The sequence below is a fragment of the Phaseolus vulgaris genome, chromosome 8 (genome assembly GCF_000499845.2).
Source record: "Phaseolus vulgaris cultivar G19833 chromosome 8, P. vulgaris v2.0, whole genome shotgun sequence".
Lineage (NCBI taxonomy): Eukaryota > Viridiplantae > Streptophyta > Magnoliopsida > Fabales > Fabaceae > Phaseolus > Phaseolus vulgaris.
Genome location: NC_023752.2, coordinates 54,511,434 through 54,523,838, shown reverse-complemented (window position 1 = coordinate 54,523,838; position 12,405 = coordinate 54,511,434). Strand labels below are relative to the sequence as shown.

The following is a 12,405-nucleotide window of genomic DNA, read 5'->3' as shown; positions in this document are numbered from 1 at the left end:
TTTAAAAGTAAATATAAATATAAAATTATGAATGATATTTAAAACATTTATTAATCTTTTGTTGTATTGTTTAGTTATATTTGTAATATAAGAAAATGTAAATAATTAAAATTGTGTATTTAATATAGGGCTAATCCCCTCCTGACCTATCGATAACAAACCATATATCCAATTCCAAGTCACATTGTAAAATGAAGTTAAAAACACAAAAAAAAAATTGATTTACAACTCATGCAATCATTACATAAAGGAAAATATTTGTTTAAGACCAAAATACTATAACACATCAACTTCACACTCATTTATAACAACACAATAATATTTATAAGAAAATGATAAAAAATCATTTATAACAACACAATAATATCTATAAGAAAATGATAAAAAATGGTAAGAAGAAGAGATGATCACTTCAGGAGAAATATATAGAGAGTTTCTTTCTCTAAATTACAATCTAATTAGTTAGGATACTAATCATGAGATTCTATAATTATTAAATTAATTGCATATAATTGGGTACAATATTGCATATAATTTGATAATTATTATTTCTTTAATACTGCAATCTGATAGGTGAAGATCATGAACCTCCAACTTGTGTCGTAGCGATATCTGCGAGGACTGATTATCCAACTTGTAATTTTTCTCGCACAATGTGACCGTCTATGTCAATGTTTTTTGTGCGTTCATGAAATACTGAGTTTGCTGCTATATGTAATATAAAAGTTAAGTTGACAAGTATTGGCCATCGTGCAGTATTCTGCTTCTGCGAAATTGTTGACGCTGAATTTCTGTCAAATAATTTTCTGTCAAAAGAATATCATCCACATAAATCAAAAGGGCAGTAAATGATGAGTTATTATGTCTTGTGAATAGAGTAATCTATCTTAGACGGTTGAAATCCTACAAATTTAATCACATGAGAAAATGTTGAAAACCATGTTCGAGATGCTTGTTTGAGACCATAAAGGAATTTGTTGAGTCGACATACAATGTTCTCCCCTGTCGATGATGCCGGGTGACAAGTCCATGTAAATAATTTCATGCAATGTGAAGGCATTTTGCACATCTAGCTGGTGAGTAAACCAATTTCTGGCTGCTGCAATGGTGAGGAGACACCTCAAAGTTGTTAATTTTGCTGTTGGTGAAAAAGTTTTAGAATAGTCGACACCTTCAATCTGAGTGTACCCCTTTGCGACAAGGCGCACCTTATATCTGTCGACGCTATCATCTAAGTTGTACTTTATTTTATAGACCCATTTGCATCCGATGAGTTTCTGCCCAGCGGGTAACGGTGTTAAGGTCCACGTTTGATTTAGCTGCAAGGCGGAAAGCTCTTCGTCCATTGCTTTTTGCCAATTTGGATCAAGGATAGCTTGAGCATAAGTGTGAGGTTCTTTGGTGGCTGTGATGTTAGCAAGATATGCATTATGTGTAGAAGAAAATCGTGAATTAGAAAGAAAATGATGCATAGGATACTTGGTTCCATTCGGCCGGTCTTGGGCATGTTGAAGATGGATGAAACTCATCTCTACCTAGCCTTAGTGTGTTTGATGTAGATTTTAGCTAGTTTGCTTTGAAGGTTGCAATGTGTCTTAGATGATCTTGTACTTTAGGTTTGTGTGTATTCAAGGTTGCCTTTTGCTACATGACCCATCCTAGATGCCAAATCAAGGTAGTAAGATCAAGCTAACAAATGTGTCACTTTTACCGTTATTGTTGAGCGAGTAAATAGCCTTTGCCAATTGTTAAATTTGCTCGGCACTGAAGCCTTGTACGAGGTTTTCTATCGGACTCGTTAGTGATGCCTTGATTCTATAATTATTAAATTAATTGCATATAATTGGGTACATACAATATTACATACAATAATTGCATATAATTTGATAATTATTATTTTCTTAATAATATTTTAAATTAAAATATTATATTTTAATACTATTGTGCTATTTGGAGAGGATATAAGTTTCGTTGGATAATCGATCTGATAGTCAACGGAGGGATTAATCAATTCAGAATGACGATTTGACAGTCCATGCTGAGTTGTCCAGTCTAGTTAGACCATGTTTAAATATAAGATTCGTTAAGAAGATGCCCCTAACAAAAAAAAAAGGTATTATTGAAAAGGTAGAGACTCTCTAGGCAGTGGAGTAGATGAAAACGAATTACACAACGTGAGAAAGAACGTGGAAGAAAAATAATGAACAACTAAACCTAAAAAACACGGGTGAGAAGAACTATAAAAGGGAAACTGAAAGAGAAAGGAGGGGATCAATTTTTTTTCTGGAAAAGGAGAGCAAAAAGACTACAAAGGAGAGAAGTCAAGAAAGGAAGAGAGAATCATTATTTGGTAAGGTTTTCTGATTTGTAACCTAGTCAGAACATGCATCCCAAGGCAAATCATCTCAGACAATGGAACTCAGTTCGTCAGTAGGCAAATGAAGGAGTTGTATTTCGAATTGGGGATCAAGCAAATCTTCGTGTCCATAGAGCATCCTCAAACCAATGCTAGGCTGAATCAACCAACAAAGTATTGTTGCGCAGGAGGCTCAAGAAAGTAAAGGAGGATGGTCCGACAAAATTTCAAGAATCTGTAGTCTTATCACACCACTCCTCAATCCATCACACGAGAAACATCTTTAATCTCGTATATAGAACAAAAACAATAATTCTAGGAGAGATATTTTAAATTAAAATATTATATACTAAAACACGTAAATTTCACACAATACAATAATATTTAAAATTAAAATATTATATTTTAATACTATAATTATCTCACATTTGTTTTTATTAATAAAATATTATTATATTTTAATATTGTAATAATTTTTTGAGACGGGAGTTGAATGTAAAAATCAGAAAAGAGCGTCAAATTATGAGGAGATGTTTAGTGTATCATCTTTAAATGCGTAATATTTTTAAATATTTATATATATATATATATATATATATTATAAATTAATTATGAATTATAGATATATTTTATTTGATAAATAAAAAAATATTATATACATATATAAATAAATAAAAATTTATATGTGTACGTTTTATATAGTAATATATATATATATAATAAAATAAGAAATTAACTTTATAATTTATTTGAATTTGTAAACAAAGATCTTCATACTTATTAAATTATAGCTAGAGGTTTAATATTGGAGTTTTAAATGAATAAAATTTGAAAAAATGGAATAATATTATATAATATTTTTAATTTTAATAAACCTTAGACACTATAAAAGTTATTTAAACTTCATTGAAAATAAATAAAGTCACATAAATAAAAATGTGAATGATATATATATATATATATATATTCATATTTTTGTATCATTATTTAACTTATTTTCATGATACTTGTTTTCGTTTTTTATTTATTTTCTTAATTAGAGTTGATAAAACTGCGACACTTACACAAATGAGTTTCAGTATATACCTACCAACCAATTATTTGTTACAATATAAGCCACGTTTTACAATCCACTATAAAATATAAACGCTCATAATAATATTGACTTTTAAGGGATAATGTTTATGATTTTCAACACTCTTTTAACATATCCTATTATCGTTAGGCTCACAAATCTTAAAAAATATACTCATGTTAAGTCATGGTATACTATACAACTTGACTAGTTTGTCTTACAAGGTACGTAATCAAACTTTTATGATATGATATATAAATATATATAATTGTTTTAAAAGCATCTCTAAGGACAATTATTATTAATTTTTTAACAGAGAAACCGGAAAACTACAATAAATAACCATAAATGAATGAACCTAACAACATAGGAGTCATAATCCCATGGTAGGTCAAAATAAGAGTTGCCATTTGGCAGAAGTAGAAAATGATTTCCTTGCAAGTGTCAGAGTTTTTTAGAAACAGCATACGATGCTCATTGAAATGTCATATACCTGTCGTCATATATATTGATAATAATAATTCATAATATTCCAAAAGAAGAGCATTTATGTTATTTATGTAGAGCACTATCCTAGAGTAGAAGACCACATATATTATTTAGTTTAGAGCAAAAAAGGTCACTGAACGTCTTTTTTCAATGGTTGGCTGATATTATGATGTATCAAAGATGTTCATGGCCTGATTGTTGTAACTTCTTTAGGCACTTAACTGAACTCCAATCAATTGAAATAGCACATTTTTAAACGTGTTTCTAAATCTAGAAAAAATAGCTTAAAAAATAAGTTTAAATGGTATGAATTTCTAATATTATATTGTTTAAATGTAAGTTTGCAGTTACGTATTCTAAACGATATTTCTAAAATCGAAGAGCATTTATGTCAAGCAACTTTTAGATTAAAAGTAGCTTCTAAGGTAAGAAAAAGTGAAAAATACCAAACAGCTTTTGCTTAAAAATAGCGTTTGGCAAGGTTCAAGCTGCAATCCTAACACACAAGTAATTGCTTCTCAATTTTGTGGAGGATGTTTCACCCTGCACCCCATCAAAATTCTTCCTGAAACCCCAACACTTAGATGAAATGACCAAATACCTTATCTAATTCACCCTCGTTCTAAAAAGTTCTTTTCAGAATATACTCCAGAAACATTATTCTGAAAAATACATTCTGAAAAGTTTATTCCTGAAATTTTGTTTGGAAAAATATTTTCTGAAAATTCTGAAAAATATTTTTCAAAATACATTTCATGAATTTCAAAAAGTATATCCCGGAAAAAACTTCAAAAAAAGATAATCCAGAAGTCATTAAAAAAAAGGTAAAACAGTCTTTTTAAAAATTCATGGCTGCAGGAAGAATTTTGATAGGGTGCAGGAAGAAACACCCTTTTTGTGCATTGGTAAAATCAGCCTAAGTAAACTTGGGTTTAATATTTGCAGCCACTAATACTCCTTCGAAGAGTGACACAACCCTTACCTCCTCTTTTCCTAAATTTTGAAGATGTACCCAAAAAATGCTGTATAGGATTTACCCAGAAAAAATGTACATATTATAGAACTATTCATACATAAAGACATCAATAGCTCCGGAACAGACTCTGGGGACAGTTTGAGAAGGACAAATAATAAGGACCAATCTCCGAGGGATGCTCAAATCATGGTGGTAGTCCGCCACTTCTTCATATTCTTCTTACGTCGAGATCGAGGAAACAAGAGTTGCCAAATCTGTTTTGCAGCAGCGTTTATTGTGGCAGCCTACAAATTGAAGAAGAAAAATCCATTAATTAATTCAAAAACATGCCAGGCTGAAGATTTCTTCTTTAAGCAAGTTTATATCAGTTACAAATGCTTATTATACAAGCCAAGTCCATTGAGTAAAATGGCCTATGTTGTAGGCTCTTGCTAACCATTAGATTAAAACGCCTTAAATGAAGGGTTGTGGACCGTAAAGGCTTCTTTCACACGAGGTCAATCACAAACACTTAACAGTGTTCCCTACTCTCTGATCACAAATGTTCACCACCTTACCCCAGCCAAAGGTTTGTTTACCTTACTTTGTTAATTAAGAAGCCCACTTCCCAAATTCTACCAAAAAATACATTTCTGGAGAATCCAGTTCAAATCTTCTTCCCATGTGCCACGCAAACATGTTATATGTGCGTGACACACTGGTTGACTTAGAACCTCAGACTTGTACGTTTATTTCAAATATTATTGATAATTCAGGAGCCTCAGAAAGACAAAAAATATTATAAAAACAAATTCATCAAATAATACTGCTCAAGTTATATAGTATAAAATAATGCCAATAAAATGTTTTATGGGGTATCATATAAATATGGTTTTCCTGGTTCCATTGGACTTATTTTAACATTATCATGTAAATGTCCCGTATCAAACACTGGATAGCATAAGAATCATAAGCTTACACAATCAACCCTCAGATTATCTTATCCATAAGAGGTTGATAGCAACTAGATTGTTTTAATAACTAATACACATGTTCTGACCAGGATGTTCAGGCGAGGGTCCATGACAGAATCAATCTGGAATAATGTACATTCTGTTGAAACCCACAATCCTTACCTGGATTTTGAATGGAAAGCGATGAGTTTTTACTTCTGCACCTGAAAAGACTCTAACATCCACGCCAAGGCTGTCAACCCCAACCAGGTAAGCTCCCTGAAGTCAAGTAATAATATCAGTGAAATAAACAGTCGGCTTAAACCAACTGTTAACAGTAGACACAAAATCAAAGAATAATCAGATAATGAAACAAATAATAGTTTTTTCCTACGACAGCGTATTTTCTTGGCATCATGGAGGGAAGGAAGTAAGATAGACAAGAAAAGGAGAGATGTAAAGAATCAACAATTTCCTTGTTTCGTATCATCCAATGGAAAATAAGGGAGGCTTTCCTTCATTTATTTGATGTCATAAACGAAAAGAATGGAGATGTAAATAAATGTCAAATTATTTTATAACCTTTTATCCAGTTAAATTGATTAATTTGAAAGATCTGGATAGTGGATAAAGTGGGGAAAAAATTGGATTACCTCAGCTTCAAGACCTTTCTTCTTGCAAAGTGCTTTAAGATCATCATCACAGAATCTGTTGAAGCGTTCCAGAATTTCCGAAGAAGAGTGTGCAAGAATATCAGGTTCAGCGTCTTGAAACTCTAGCACACTAATTTCAGACTGCAATTTTTGTGGACATGTGGAACATTCATAATTTGTAATTTAGAATATAAATCTCAACAAACTTAATGATCCTTCAAAGTACAGAAAAATATTGGGTATTTAGTAACGCACCCCCATTTGCTTTCTAGGGGTATTTTAGCAGGCTTCACCTTTAGGTGTATTTTTCAAAAAATAAAGTCATAAGTTATGAACGCACTCTTTCTAAATAACAAGCAGGTGTTTTTATATAGATAGATAGATAAAGAAAGAAAGAAAGAAAGAACCGGTTTTGAGACACATGCCTGATATCCATACATGGAGTGGAGCTTGATTTTCAGGATCTCCAACCGATATAGTGTCAAATTAGTGTTTCCTTGGTCATCAATACTATTTGAGTAAGAATCTTCGCCATACAATGATTGAAAAGGAACGAAGTTAAAAAACAAATTACCAATGAATCTACAGTTTATTTTGTCAAAAACTAAGATTTCGTGTCACTGATAAAGAAGAGCCTTTGCCTCTGCAGGTTACATAAATGCAATATGCTTAGAGAACTGCAATGACAAACTTCAAGCTTTGTTGTTATATTGAAATACTAGATAGACATTCCAAGACAAGAACCAACAAGCAATAGTAGTAGTGAACCCAAACAGCTAACACCAAATTTGAGTTTTCAAAAAAGTAGCACACCTTTAGTCAACTAAACAAGATCCTTCTACAATACAAAATTGTAAGGAAGTTCACAGCCCTTTAACACGCTTCTTCATAAATGTGCCATGACAAGAATGTATTACATAAAATGCACAATAAGTTAGCCAACAAATTAATAAACTAATTGCTCTACACATAAATAAAAACATGAAAGTGACATAAAAGTTAAAACTGGATTGGTGTAAATGTGTATCCTTAACTCTAACTTCCAACACCTTTACATCCCCCTTTCAATAAAAATCTATGCTCTACAAAATTTAATTTTAGGAATTTCTATAGTTATCCATTAGGTGGTGCTCTTCGAAAAACTCAATGTTTTTATGCTAAACGAGTTAAGATGAAATCTGCATATCATAGATATCAATCTTGAAGTTAACTATACCTCTCGAGCCAGAGATGTATACAGCACCATCTTCAGTGTGATACGTCCATCTTAGATAAGACCTTTCTTCATCGTAAATGGGTCTAAGGAACCCTATAATAGAAACACCATTTGAAGGATGGTTCATTCTTTTAATATATTCCACGTTGTTGACAGCCTAGAAGAAAAATCATAAAGGATCAATGTTATTTCTTCCAGAACCTATGAATCTGTTAAATCATTCTCATGTTGAAACTTGAGATATTAGCTATCTATCAGTTCTTGTTGTGTTCTTTTTCAGGGGATGGAGGACCTTTGTTAAACACTTTGAGAAATAGATTGGATGAACAGAGTTTGTAGCGTCCGGACGTCCCCAATTCACTGAAATGTTAAAGTCCTCCATTTCTGAGACCTGTTTGCAGAAGAATATACTTGAGATTTAAATTTCTCACATGCATAAAAAGAAACTATTGGTAACTAAAACAACTTTCGAAATTCCATAATTTAAACATCTGAAAATGCAAACCTCAACATCATCATCTTGATCAACAAATGTGAATAATTCATCACCCTTGCCATTATTGAAAATGTCATACTCGCTAGCAGTCCTTCTATTATTATCATATATTGGGATGTCCATTCCAATGAAAACATTCTGAAGAAACACAGACCCTGAATATCAATTTAACAACTTCTATGTTAAAGATAAGGATGGAACACAAGAAGACCATGCCAAAAACTACTTCACTTTACCGTCCAAACAACAAATATAGCTCTTCAAGCTGTTGCACAAAAACAGAGTTGAATCACTTAAAAAAAATAATACTTTTAGGATGACTACATAATCTCATGATCTGAATTAATAACTTCATATGATTTAAAATAAGTATATCATCTATGAAAGTGGCTTTTTATTTTGAGGGAAAACATGAAATAACAAGGAGTCCCAAATACATCAGTCAAAAGAAAAAAAGAAAAAAAAAAGAAACATGAGAGAAGTAGGTGAAGAGATTGGAAACCTGGACCTTATAACTAGAAATACTATACACAGGTTTGACATGGTTCCCTAACACATATCTGCAACTTTCATCTACTTCAAATTTAAAAAGAGAAAATATATTTTTCTTAAAATAATTTGCATTAGGTGGGGAGACAAAAGAAGTAAAAGGAAAAAAGGTGGCAAATAATCCTTCCTTAGAGAAGAAAAGAAAAAGGGAAATCTCAACAGCTAAGCATAGTTGATCAACTATTTGCAGGACTAACAATGAAATCCCTTTGTAAACAACTACTAAATTCCTACCACAGGATTGTTAGCTCCACGATCTGCCAAAAGGTTTGCATCATCAAAGATTTCAAAATATATATCTACAGAAAAAAAAAACAAATAAAAAGCAATAAGTTAAAATTCTCAATGTTTAATACTAAATTAGAATTCGATAAGGTAATAGATGATTCTCACATCATAAACAAAATATATACATAACAGAAAGAAAACAAACCTCCAAAATCATCAATATGATATTCAAACTCAGCCCATGAAATCTGCTCATGTGGTTCACAGTGTACCATTGCAGGAAATGCTAGCAAGGCGCTTTTATTAGCCTAATGGCAACAAACAGGGCATGATGATAAAAGGATATGGATACTACCAAAATACGTTAAGCAAAATAGAAAAATCATATTATGTGTGCTAAGCCCCCAGCTCTAGATATTGCAAATTAACTCCTTTCACATGCACAAATGCATTTAGGAACAAACCTCTACAGCTGTTTTTGCCATTTCAGGAGGAGAGAGTCTTGCTGGCTTTGTATCATTGGAACCTTTCAGTTGTTCAAGAGGATGATAACCTTGTTCATCCATGTGATCAGAAGAATCGGGTATAGAATCTGAATAATCTGCAGCAACATTAACCTTTGAAAGGCACTGATCATGCCCTGTGGATAGCCAAAGCAGGTGTGGCAATCCAAAAAATGAACTTTTGTACCTAAAGATAACCAAAACTATTTCAGAAAACAAAGCATTTTAGATCTTGCAAGAAGAATAATGAATAGAAATGAATAAGGTTGAATAGAAATGAATAAGGTTGAATAGAAACTTCAAGTGTGAATTTGAATCTTACATTGAATAGAATGAGAAAGTTGAGCAAAATATAAGGAAAAAGACCAATAAACTTATTGTTTTAAGGTTTTGAGTTGAAAGTGGTGTTATAGTCTCTAATATAAGTTTGCTTATAACTCATTGGTGTCAAATCTTCCTTGTGTATCCCCCTTGAAAGAACCCAACAATGGTATCAAAGCCAATATGGATCATAAAAAAAGAAAGAAAGAAAAGAAGTCAATCATAGTAGTTGAGTGTCATACTGATATGGAATATGGATGCAAATAAATCTAAAATATCTTTCCCTAATTTCCTTGTCTCTAATTAGAGACAAATTGAATAATTCCACATGTAGTAGTATTACAATTCTATAAGCAAGAGAAAGGTGAATCCACTTTCAAACAGACACTCTATTTTCTGAATAAGGGTAAATAATCATCAATCATGCAATGTATAAGCACCTTGTGCTGGCAAGGTCATGCCATCTTCGGCCATCAATAGGAAGTTTGATTGAATTGCTTGTTATTCCATATGACGCAGTGTAACATATCCCTTCTACAAGACACAGTGTTGAACAAAGATGAAAACAGTATCCAGAAGAAAGAGCAGTTGAAATAACATAAATCCTCAAGTCAAAGACGTCAACGGGTGTACTGTGGGCAAGTATCTCAAAACACATAGAAGAAACGAAAATATCAAAATGTGCAAAAAAAATTAACAATCAAGAAGTTCTACCGCTTGAGACAAAAAATTCCGTCTCCGTAAAAATTCTGCACTCACTCACTCTCAATCAAATTCCTAGCATGTGTAATGTAGGTAAGTAAGTAGTATCTCAAATCACATAAAACAAAAGAAAATCTCAAAATGTATAAACTAACAAAAATCATATAAGTTCGATCACTCCATAACAAAAGTATAGTCTCGATCGAAATTTTGCGCTCATTCTCGTTATCAAATTCCTAAAATCTGCATTTAGCCCCAAAACTTGTAGACTTCTTCACAATCTGAAGACCGTAAGATCATTTAATTGATTTATTTTGCTCCGGCGAACTCCACAGTTCTATTATTGTAAAAGCAAATGAAGCATTCTCCTACTTAAAAACTCGATTGAGCCTAATAACTTGAGAACATTTTCATCTAACTAGAGTTAAACATGCATGCATGAGCACGAGGATCAATCATTTTACTGTGAAACGAATTAACGGATTGTCTATTTGAAGGAGTAATAGTAATTCGGAAATTGAATAGCGTAGAAAGAAGAGTTCGAAATACTTACCAGAAGGTGAGGAAAGTGAGGAAGAAGCAGGAGGTCGAATAGCCATGGAAGACAACGACGATTTGAGAAGAGAGGGAAACTCGCTTTTTATGTGACAGTGAAAGCGCTAACTAACAAACATGACGATGGTGTGTGATTCTGTTCTGCAGTGAAACTCAAAGGCAGGCTTTTACTTCTGCTTCTCCAGTGAACACTAACCTCACTCCAACTTCTTCGATCCTCTACTGCCGCTGCAGCTCCATCTTCCTTGAAGATAAAATCTGGACCACTCGTCATTTTGCTTAATCTCTGTATGATGGATGATCAACGGTTGTGATTTAACTGAATATAAAACTGGCTACAGCGGATTTACTTTCCCTACTTTTACCTCGTAAGCCACATTTCCATCAACTTTTTCCCTTTTGTTTCCCTAGCCGCCATGGTTATTAGTTTTATTTTCAATTACTTTTGCACATATTAAAAAATAAAATAATTTTAATATTCATATATTTCGTGATAATTTGTTTTGTCAATTAATTTTTACTGTGAAAGATTTGTATGCACGGAGTTAATTAAAGTGGGCTTGGCTCCAAAATCATAAATTTGTCTTGTTTCTAAATTTATGTATGATGCATGCTGAGTTCTTATCTCCAAAGAATATTCGATTCTAAAATTATTCCGTATGAATGATACAGAAATGATTGAAGATAGAATTTGGTTGTCCAAGTATCGTGCTTCTATTTTAACTTTTCCAATACCTACTCTTGTTTTAAAAGAAAAAAAAAAGAGAAAAATAATCATCTTTAAGAACACAGGGATACTTATAAGGAAAGCATAAATTTTTTAAATGTATTCCCTTGGTTTTCTAATAGCTGAAATGTCTCTCTTTTATTGTAAATGAAGTATATGTTTTAAAAGAGTAATATCTAATTTTGAAATATAAATTTTATTTAGATTTATGTGTTTTTCCCTATAATGCATCAAATTTTATAATACTTTTTTTTTTACTTTCCCTAACACTCGTTATATGTTAAGGTTGAGTTAGGCTTAAAGTCCACTTCGTAATATGGTATCAGAGCTATTTCGAGCCTATTCTAACGAGTATTTGTTGGGTTTATCAAGTCACCCGCTATCAAACCGTTATCGGACCACCCATAACATATATCTCCACGCACGAGTTGGTAGCCTCGGCATGGGGAGTGTGTTGGAGATCCCACGTCGACTAGAGATAAGGACATTTCATTGTATATAAATGGACGCAAACCTCACCTCATTGAGCTGATTTTATGGGGTTGAGTTAGGCTTAAAACCCATTTCTTAACAAAAAAATTAGAGCATGTTTGTTTAAACCCAAAATAAATTCATTTAATCGGCACA

At 32.3% G+C, this 12,405-nt stretch overlaps 1 protein-coding gene across 2 annotated transcripts; it reads right to left on the bottom strand.

The window, feature by feature from the left end:
* Positions 1 to 4,929: 4,929 nt before the first annotated feature.
* Positions 4,930 to 11,316, bottom strand: LOC137824349 (uncharacterized protein At3g49140). Of its 2 annotated transcripts, none has more exons than XM_068629970.1 (12): positions 11,050 to 11,316; positions 10,235 to 10,328; positions 9,435 to 9,660; positions 9,176 to 9,278; positions 8,977 to 9,041; positions 8,203 to 8,331; positions 7,990 to 8,088; positions 7,698 to 7,854; positions 6,907 to 7,007; positions 6,482 to 6,622; positions 6,012 to 6,107; positions 4,930 to 5,180 (listed from the first exon to the last, which is right to left on the bottom strand). In XM_068629970.1, exons 1-12 carry the CDS (start codon positions 11,093 to 11,095, stop codon positions 5,076 to 5,078), a joined length of 1,362 nt encoding a protein of 453 aa, XP_068486071.1. In that variant the 5' UTR covers positions 11,096 to 11,316; the 3' UTR covers positions 4,930 to 5,075. The 2 variants fall into 2 exon arrangements, with proteins under 2 accessions (XP_068486071.1, XP_068486072.1); XM_068629971.1 differs by having other exon boundaries at positions 9,435 to 9,676; positions 11,050 to 11,298.
* Between the last annotated feature and the right edge of the window lie 1,089 nt (positions 11,317 to 12,405).